The 11111-nt window shown below is 37.8% G+C and overlaps 1 protein-coding gene across 1 annotated transcript; it reads right to left on the bottom strand.

Annotated features, from left to right (window-relative positions):
• Positions 1 to 3465: 3465 nt before the first annotated feature.
• Positions 3466 to 4422, bottom strand: LOC114042647 (olfactory receptor 5B2-like). The gene has a single exon (XM_027861338.1). It carries the CDS (start codon positions 4420 to 4422, stop codon positions 3466 to 3468), a length of 957 nt encoding a protein of 318 aa, XP_027717139.1.
• Between the last annotated feature and the right edge of the window lie 6689 nt (positions 4423 to 11111).

An 11111-nucleotide genomic window follows, 5' to 3' on the forward strand; every position in this document is an offset into this window, starting at 1 on the left:
GTCTGCTCTACAGTTACCATATACAAAACATGCCATTAAACTCTTCTCTGAGCATGGGGACCAAACTGGAGTCCTCCAGGAGACCATTTTCTTGACTGTTTTCCTTTGTTATGCTACCTTATAGTTCGGAGGAATAGAAGGAGCACTTAACATAACAGTCAAGGCCTAGTTTCTAGTCATGGCATTTCCTCATTGTGAGGCCTCAGGAAAGACACTGACCTTGTCCAAGTTTTAGTCTATTCACCTGTAAGGTAAGGATAAAGATCCCAGCTCTGTCTACCTTGAAGCACTGTGGTGAGGATCAGTGTATCTTTAGACATGAAAGATGTAGTCTGGTGTATGGAAAAGATTACTGGACTTCAGAGAGAAGATATGGGTTTGGAATCCTCGCTCTGCCATATTTTAGTAGGTACCAAATGCATATTTACAAAATCGAATTTAATAAAACAACCAATAACATGGATAAAGGTGTCAGGCTTATCACATTTTCAGATGACTCGTCAAAGTTAATTAGCTAAGATTAGAGTACAGTATTTTTTCATGCTTTTCAATCCACATTCATAATGGCATATGAGGATTTAGACAAAGCAGAGGGTACATGTTTGATATGTCCCAATAGAGTTACAGTTATCTGGAAGCAGTGATATATGATCACCAGGTCAGGCACCAAAGATCCAGAGGGGATTATTTTTTGGAGGGGGCTAGAGAGGGTGGAAGAAATCAAAGTTAAGTGATTTGTCCAAAGTCACACGACTAGTATATATCTGAGGCTGGATTTTAGGTCAGGTCCTCCTGAGTCCAAGGATGATGCTCTATCCACTGGGCCACTTAACTGGTCCTCCAGGGGGAAGTCTTGAGAGGGATAGAGTGAGGGAATCATAGAATCTTAGAGTCAGAGAGGTCATCAAATCTAATCCATGCCTGAAAAGAATTTTCTCTATAACATGCCCAATAAATGGATAAACCCACCCGAAAAACTACAGTGAAGAAGTTTTCAAGGTAGGCTGCCAATTGTGAGGTGCTCCATTCATTAGGAAAACTTTTCCTTGCTTCAAGTCAGAATGTGACTCTGAATATTCCAGCCATTCCTCCCTGTTCTGCCTGCTAGGGCCCAGCAGAATGTGCCTAATCTCTCTTCCAGGAGGCACATCTTCAAATACATTGAAATTTTTATTTACTAATATAAACGTACTCATTACTTAATGATTGATTATATGGAATCATTTGCAGTAAATCTCACCTGTGCATGCTCCTGGTATCAATATCCTTTCTATGATGTGACAACCAGGATTGAAGAAAACATAGGTGCTGCAGTGGATTAAGCACTGGTCCTAGAGTCAGGAAGTTCTGAGTTTTAATGTAACCTCAGACATTTACTAGCCTTGTTACCCTGGGCAATTCACTTAGCTTATATTTGCCTTAGCTTCTCATCTGTGAAATGGGAACATACTGGAGAAGGAAAAGATAAAATTCTTCAGCATTTTGGCCAAGTAATCTCAAGAACAATGTCCATGGGATCACACAGAGTTGGATTACCTGAATGACTAAACAAAAAAAAAAAAAAAAAACCTCTGAAAAGAGCAGAGGATAGCAGTACCATCACCTCCCTCTTTTGGGGAAAAAAGACTCGTCAATATGGACATATGCATTAGCATTTTTGCTTCTAAGTATACCACTGGATGGTATTGTACTGGCAGTCCACTAAGACCCACTGTAATTTTACAGATGAACCATGCCTTCTTTACAGTGACCTAGTGACCATTGATTTGAAACCCTTCCTCCCCTTGCCCCAATTCAATTCACAAATGCAGAATGAGTGGTGTCAAAGGATAGGAAGAAACACCAAAGACCTACTACACAGTGGGCCTCAATTACTTCCACTGTGAAATCTGTGCTTGCTTTACACTTGAAGTCCAACTGCACCCACCTGAAAGTCCTTCTCTCCCAGCCAAGGCTTCCAGGCTCACATGGACCATGTGTAATCCTGGATAACAACATAAAAAATGATTGCTACCCCTGTCTTTGTTGGCTTATTTCCCCTGAATGGAGTTATTCCTGAAAAATCAACTTTCACTCTCAGAGTATAGCTCATTCCTAAGTTTCTTCCAATGAGGGCAAGATGGGTCTCCAACACTTATAAAATTCAAATAATTGAATAATGCAAATACTAAATTTTAACCAGTCTTTATTTCACTCCACAGACAAATCAAAAGATATAAAAGCAAAAAAAAAAAAAACCTCACAGGAACCCCATATTCAGACACAGAAACATAAAACACCAAAGGAATCAATTAGCTAGAATGAAATTGATATTGACGTTGGCATTAGAATGTTTCACTGACATTACAATGAAATATGTCTCTCCCACAGGATCAAACTCTTTCCAGGACCTCAGGACCATCCAGTGGTTTATATTCCTTCCTAAAGGTACCCATACTGCAGTGGTATTCTGGAACCAGCTCTAAGTGACTCACAGAGAGATAATTACATTTTGAGTCTGAACACCTGGATTGTAAAAATCAGTACAGACTAGAAATCAGGAATTAATTTATTATTCACTGATGAACTAGATTTCAGAAAATGTTTGATAAAATAATGGCAGATTACATTTCAAATTGTTTCATATATAATTTTTTTTCAGAAATTGTTCTTCAGTGTTTATCAAATCATCTCTGCTTTATGGGTTGCTGTATGAGGAATTCCATTAACATTAAAACTGTATGTTCCAAGCAATTCAGTGCTTTTTCTCTTTTTTCTTTTTTTAAATTTCTTTCTTTCTTTCTTTCTTGCTTGCTTGTTTTCATTCTTTCTTGACTTTTTTCTTGTGGTAATAAACTGTTAAAAATTTGTAGCTGATATTCCTCTTGAAAATTCACTACAATTGCTGTCTTGCATTTAGATAAGTGTAGTAGTGCATCTAGGGAGCATCCAGGTAGTGCAGGGAATAGAGCACTGGGCTTGGCGTCAAGAGGAGTCATCTTCATGAGTTTAAATTGAACCTCAGTCACTTACTAGCTGTGTGTCCCTGGACAAGACTCTTAACCCTCTTTGCCTCAATTTCCTTATCCTTGAAATGAGCTGGAGAAAGAAATGTGGAAACATTCCCATATCTTTACCAAGAAAACCCCAAAGTGAGGTCACAGAGTCAGACACAACTGAACAACAAGAAGAAGACAGTACACACATATTATTCATTCCACATAACAATCTTCTAAGATAGGGAATACTCTCAAGGCCCTTTAAACATGAGGAAACTGACATTGGGGCTTGCATCAGACTATACAACGTGAAAGTATCTGAGATAATACAAACTCTGTTCCCCCCTAAATCTAAATGTATGACACTTTCTACTAACAAATCTTGCCTTTAAAAAAAGTTTGGATTCCACTTCTCTGTGAGTAAGAAAAGTAGCCTGATTTGGGAGGTGGATCCCAAAGTGTGGAAGGTACAGATTGGATTTCCTCTCTAAGAAAAAAGATGATCCAATTTAAGTTGTTGTCCTCCCACAGTTTTCCTAAAAGCATTCTTGACATCTTTGTTCCTAAGACTATAGACCAGAGGGTTCAACATGGGGATGACCATGGTGTAAAACACTGACACTATTTTGTCTGCATCCATGGAATGGCTTGAGCTGGGTTGGAAGTACATGAAGATGATTGTCCCATAAAATATGGAAACTGCTGTAAAATGGGAAGCACAGGTGGAAAAGGCTTTCTGGCGGCCTTCAGCAGAATGGATCTTCAAGATAGTGATGAAGATGAACGAATAAGAAGTAAAGATGACAAGAAATGGGAAAAAAGCTTCGAGTGACACTAAGATAAAGAATTCTAACTCAGTGATGTGAATATCAGAGCAAGAGAGAACTAGGAGAGGGGGAATATCACAGAAAAAGTGATGAACTATGTTGGACTTACAAAAGGAAAGGCTAAACGTGTTTCCTATGACTATGGAGGAGGACAGAAAGCCGCATATGTAAGCACCACTGGCCAGATATGTACAAACAGTTGATGTCATGGTGGTGGTGTAATGTAGAGGTTTGCAGATAGCTGCATGGCGATCATAGGCCATAGAGGCTAAGAGAAAACTTTCAGTAACAGCAAAGGCCCCAAAAAAAAACAACTGTGTAGCACATCCATTATAGGAGATAACCTTGTCCCCTATAAGGAGTCCAGCCATCACCTTGGGAGTAATAGCTGAGGAGTAGCCAAAATCCACCAGAGAGAGGTTACTGAGGAAAAAGTACATGGGAGTGTGGAGGCAGGAATCCAAGGAGATCAGAACTATTATCCCCAGATTCCCTACCAGGGTGATGAGGTAGATGAGAGTGAATATTATGAAGAGAGGAACCTGAAGCTCTTGGGCATCTGTTAATCCTGTAAGGATGAACTCATTCACTTCAGATCTGTTCTCCATGGATATCATTTGAGAGTGATGTCATACACCTGCAATGAAAGAGGAATCATCAGAAAAATCCACTCTGCGTAATGAATGACTCCAAGACGTAAAACATGATCAGAGACACATCTTATGTGAGAGCTAGAAATAAGCAATTAAGGGAAAAAAAAACAATGAGATAATTGTCATAAGTTATTCTAGGTCATCAAAATTCACTCATCCATTTTCTGAGAGAGAGAGAAAGAGAGAGAGAGGGAGAGAGAGGGAGAGAGAGAGAGAGAGAGAGAGTCAACTCATGTATAACATCTCACTTTGTTTAACCTACTATAAATTTAGCAATACCCAAAGTGGCATTTCCCACTTCAGGAAAGGGAAGTGCCTTATCCTCTCGCGAAAATCAGCATAAGAGGGGGATTACTGTTGGTCAGGGTTGTTGATGAATGTGCTTCACTCTTAAAAAGAAGAGAGAAAAGAGAAAGAAAGGAGTAGAGGGAGAAATCAAACAAGAGAAAAGTTGAAAAACTGTGACAAGAGAGGAGAGGATCAAAGAAAGTTGGCCAACAGTTCTCTGGGATCCTGCTTAGTCCTGAAATCATTGTGGCTTTAAGAGTGAAGCAATAAACTAAAGTCACCAGTTTCTGAGCAGGAACAGCTGCCAATGGACACCAGTTGCTTAGATGTGGGAATCATCTGTGCAAAAGATCACTGGTCATCACTTCACAATAAATGTATGAATTCTAAATTTGATTTTATCCCACAGCCTGTCTCTTTTTCAATTCTCCACCACTGCCACTGTGGAAATGGAAGGTGATCACAAACAGGGATATTTGGCCTTTCATTCACTGTATGGTTTTTTGAAATGACTAATTTTTGGTTAGTATGTTTCAAGATTAAGCTAAAATCTCATTCACAGGAAGCCTTTCTTGATCCATTGATCTCAATATTGGTGCTTTTCCTCTTTTCATTTTCTGTAACACATCCTGTCTGTCCTGGCTATATATCCTATTTGTAAACTGATATTTGCACATTATTTGCATGGTGTTTATGCAATCCTTGATGTCAGTGACTGTATATTAGCTTTTTTTTCATTTTCAGTGCTTAACACGGTGCTGGACACATAGTAGACCCTTAATAAACATCTATTGACTCACCTATTGGCCAATGTTAATCTTCAATGTCTGAACTAAGCTAAGTTGGTCTTTAGGCATCAAAGAACTATGTAGGCTATGCCCAGGAGCCACTTTAAGCCTTTACAGTTTGGGAGGACCTGCCACAATTGTGCATCACTCAGTCTTAGAGTACTTTGTTTCATCTCTCCCACCATGAGTTACTACAAGTATTCATAGAAGTTATAAATAGGCTGCCACATATCATCTACAGCAATCTGTATATATGCATACATATATTATATTTGTATATATGCATATATGTATATATTTACATTATTATATATGTATGTATGTACACAAACTCACATTTGACCAGGTATCACCTCTACAAACACCTGCCATAAAGCATGAAAAAGTGGAAGAGGGGAAGAGCTAGATAAACAGGAAGCATGAAAGGTAAGAGATACATACTTCTAGTAACACATTGGGGGCCCCAAGGAATTATGCCTCACATCCATGATGAACTAGAATCTCTAATGCATGAAAACAAATCTGGCTGCTAATTCAGACAAGGGATAGGACTCATAACTGGAATTTGGTTCCAGAAAGGTTTTCCTCTTATTTTAATGATACAGGATAAGTTACAGCATGCCATTATAAAATTTTTAAACTGAGAAAATATACTGATATAACCAAATCCATGACCCACAGTGGGAAAACTCGGTGGAAAGCTTTTATACTGTAATCAGTATATTCCTGATGGGAGAGTTCAATTATCTGGGTATCTGTCAGAATGTTCTCTCTTACTCTGCCTCTCTGTCTCTCAATGGCTTTTTCTGTCTGTCTGTCTGTCTGTCTCTTAGTATCTCTGCATCTCTGTATATTTGTCTTTGTCTCTCCCTGTCTCTGTTTCCTTTCTTCCTTTGTCTGCCTGCTTCTCCATGTGTCTCTTTCTATTGTCATCTCTCTCTCTCTGTCTCTCTGTCTTTGTCTCTCTCTTTCTCTCTGTCTCTGTTTCTGTCTCTCTCTCTTTCTCTCTCTCTCTCTGTCTTTCTCCATTCCCTCAAAAAATAGTCATTAATTTCTTGATGAAAATGATGTTTTAATACATCAAAATCATCAGATGAGGGAAAAATATGAGAAAATTCCATCCTGCATTTGATTCTTATAAAGCATGAAAAATTTTTAAGTTGGACCAAAAAAAACCTGGGAATGTTACAAAAGTAGGGGAAAAGTAATTAAATCATCCTAAAGTTTAAGATAGACAAAGAAAAGAAAACTAGCAACTGTCAGAAATATACATTATGCTTGGAAGAATCAATACCAGGCATTTCAGAGGAAGAATAAAGCAGGATCCTATTGATCAATTCTACAGGGAGTTCAAACTAGAAGGGATAGAAAGATCTCAAGAGTGAAATTTTCAAGATACAAGAAGACAAATTAACAGTTAGGCAGACTTACATATGAAAAATAAATTTGCAGAAATGAAAAAAAATGTGGAGGTAACTAAGGATGAATGCAAAAGCAGATCCTATTTTATAATTATAGAGTCAGAGAAGTGCCAGGACTTAGTTTGAACCGAGGGAAGTCCAGACTAATTACTTTTGTAGGTAAAGACTACAAAAATAGGAGTATTTTTATTGTAAACCTGGGCTTTTCATTAAACAAATGATAATCAAATCAGGAACTAGACTGATTTTCAAGACTGCTGAGACAAGTACAATGAATGCCAAGCAGACAGAGCTGCTCAGTTTGTATTTTGTTTCTATTTTCTCTGACAAAGAGAATGATCTTTGAATTGAGAAAAACAGAAAAACTAAGAGTTGATAACAAGAAAAAATGAGAACTAAAACCTATAGTGATGGAAATAAGGGAAGACACATTTATATATCATCTATTATATGCCAGATACTGTGTTACAATTTATAAATATTGTATTATTTGATTCTCACAACAAACCTGTGAAGAAGGTTCTGTTATTATCTCCATTTTAAAGTTGAGGAAACTGATGTAAACAGGGGCTGAGTAATTTGCCCAAGGCCATTCCTTAAGTGTCTGTGACTTCATTTGAACTCAGGACTTCCTGACACCAGTCCCAATGTTTTATCCACTCTACCAGAGTTGCTTCTTTAAAATTTGTAGAGTATTTAAATACATTGAATGATTTGGTCCCCACAACAACTTTGTGACTTACATGGAAAACAAGAGAAATAATCTATCTTGAACAATATCCAGACATACAGAGGTTCCTCTCTATTCTACAGTTCACACACACACACACACACACACACACACACACACGTTAGAGGAGTGGAGAAAGAGACAGAAAAGGTTTATTTCTCATCTTATTAAAACATTTATTAGTATCTCTTGTTACTGTCATTGTGACCATGGACAAGTCATCTTACCTCAGAGGTTAACTTCACTCATAAGTCAAAAAAGGATAAAAGTGATGAAACCTACGTCATAGGGTATTCCGAGCACAGAAGGAGATGATTCTGTAAAATGCTCTGAAAATCTTAAAGCCCTATAAAAGTGTTATCCACAGGTTTTTAATTAATACTATTGGTACTATTTGTGTTATCTTTCTCAAATCCCTAAAGATCTTTCACTCTAAAGTTATCATGGACCTCAGTTTTCTCATTGATAAAGAAAAGGTGTTAGATTAGATGATCTCTGAGATGCTTTCAATCTCTGAATCAATGATCCTATGATATATTTAACCTGAATTAATTTTAAAGATATCCATTAGTCTTCATAACACCACTGCGAAAGAACTTTTATTCTAATGTGGTTAATGTGAGACTGACAGGTAAGGAGAGTAAATAAATACAACTTTATTCCATAGACTTTTAGAGGAGTAGAAAAAAAATCTATTTTTACACCTAACTACAATTAAAGATTTTCCTTTAATGTGACAGGAAAAATATAAAACAGAATACACACAACCCACTTGGGGTCTAGATTTACAGTAATGTTTATCTCATACATGGTATGTGTGACATTTTTTAATCCTACTCAGAAACTCCCAGGTGTTGGTGAATAGCATTCTCTTGGAAAGATAATTGATTAGAAGTCTGAAGACTTGGGCCCTAATGTTGCTTGTATATTCACTAATTTCTTCTGTGATTTCATAGAAGTTAATCAATGCTGCTGTCCCTCTGCTGATTTGGTAAATAAGAAAATTTCTTTGGGTATGGAGGTCACACAGTGATTGTCAATTATCCTCAGGTTACCTGTCTGTAAAAGGGGGAAGGACATAACAATAATGGTATTTATTTCAAAGAGTTGTTGGGAGATTCTAATGACAAAATCAATATAAAGTTCTTTACAAAAGTTGTGTAATGTGAGCTTTTACCATTCAGGGCAAGGACTCTATCCTACCTAAGTTTTCTTATCAAACTCCCCCTTAAATTTTAATGAAGTGCCTTCTACACGGTATACTCTTAATCAACATTATTTAAGTGTTTGGACTACACAATCAAATGTCCCTCAAATGACTCCTTCAGTTGCGGAAGGATGATGAACTTAAAATGTTGCAAGTAGTGGATGATAACTGGTGTTTATAGAACCCTTGGATATTTGAGCACAATCTCCATCCACAATCTCATTAAAGCCCTAAGACAACCCTATGAAATAAGTGCCACAAGTGTAGTTTTGCACAGTTTATGGATAAAGTAATACAGGTCAAGTGACTTACCCATGGAGAAAGTGAGTCACTGTGTGAGATACAGAAGGTTTTTATGCAGGTCTTCCTACCACCATGTCCAGAAATGCTTTCACTATAGCATTTTGGTGTCTATACTGCCCTGAAGTCTTAGGATTGGATATCCTAGAAGCTAAGCTGGCTTGATATGGAGAAAGGTGTCCAAGACTCCAAAAAGGAAGTTAGTCAAGAACTTTATATTGAAGGTTTAGCCTTGAAGTCCCAAGCCTGGGAAACATATAATTGTATTGGAGAAACTCTTCACTAGTCACTCAGGCAAAGAGTTCAAAGTTCCTAGTGGCAGAGAGGTCACTCCTGGCCATCGCTGTGGCATGGATGGTGGTAGAGTTAGTGGTGCCCACTCCTACCTTCCATTCAGCTCAGCCTCAGGAAACCCAAAAGAAACTACATGAGTAAGTGAATAAATCAGGGAAAGTGACCCACCAGCTCATTCCCAAGCACTGAGCCCTATAGTGGAATGTTTCCGTGTCAGTAGCTGAAGTCAGGGATGAGGCAGGGACTTTATGAGGACCTGGGACTCTGCCACTCTTGGGAGATGGTGCCACCTTGGAGATACCTGGCAGCACTGCTGCCAATTCATGAACAAAACAAACCATTAAATTCTGCTCTGACCACAGGGGAAAATATTTTCTCCTGGGTTCTTTGTCATTCTTAGCTTGTTGTTAGCAAAGTGAGGTAGAAAGGGACCTGGATAAGGCCATTGACAATAGCTGGCTTCGAGTCCTGCTTCTACCATCCCTTAACTAGGTGACATTGGTCAAGTCACTGAACATCTTCAAGCCTCAATTTATTCTTCTTTGAAGTTGGTATAATAATCTCAAACCTGAATATGATCAATAGGTTTTGCTGAAGGTCAAATGTGACAGTGAACATGAAAGAGATGTTGGTTATTGAAAAGATATCCACAAAATAAAGTAGTGAAAAAAAACACTGAACTTGGTGTTAGAAGATCTGGGATGTATTTGGAGGTCACTGTGAAACATTAGGCAAGTCGCTGATCCCAGATTAACATTAATTTCCTCATTTGTAACATGCAAATAAGCATATTTACATGATTGAATTCTCATGACCATTGTCAGTTAGTAATTTATAAATTACAAATGATGGTCTTATGCTGAATATTATTGCTATTCTTTTTTAACAACATACTCAGAGCTCCCAATTTACCTATTATTCCAAATTCTATCTCATCCTAGATTCTAATTCAGTGGTAACTAGGGGAATGCTGTGGTAATAATTTCTCAAGTTTTTAAGTAGAGCCTTTGACAGGCTCCCTCCTGCTATTCTTGAGGACAAGATGAGAAACAGACATTGAAGAGCTCAGAGTGGCAGATTCAGAATTTTTTGAAAACTTACATTCAAGAAAGATGCAATGATGGATCATCATCAACTTGGAAGGTGGTCTCTCCTAAGCCCCTGCCTGCCGAATCTCCCCCACAATGCAAAATCAACTTTTATTTGCCATCTACATATTTTATGTGCTCTTACATGTATATATTTTTCACCCAATAAAATTGGGCTCCTCATAACAGACCCCACATTCTTTTTATCTTGGTACATCCAGAACCTATGCTAGACCTTAATTAATATAGTGCCTAGCAAATTATTGTGGAATTTAATTGATTTATTAGTTCCCTGGACAAACACATATTGGCATCCTTATCATATTCCCAGATGGAAAAAATCCAGGAGGGACAGCTATCACACTGGGTGATCTATTCAAGATTCAAAAATATCTCAGCAGGCCAGAATTTCCAGTTAAATCTAACAAGTTGAAATTTTGAAAGGAAACATGAAAAATTTTACACTTATTTTACTTGTTGTTCAATGTGTTCCCTCCCAGAAACTGAATCTCATGTTTAACCCACACAACCAGGCCT

This window comes from Vombatus ursinus, unplaced genomic scaffold (assembly GCF_900497805.2).
Source record: "Vombatus ursinus unplaced genomic scaffold, bare-nosed wombat genome assembly UNPS02014662.1, whole genome shotgun sequence".
Taxonomy (NCBI): domain Eukaryota; kingdom Metazoa; phylum Chordata; class Mammalia; order Diprotodontia; family Vombatidae; genus Vombatus; species Vombatus ursinus.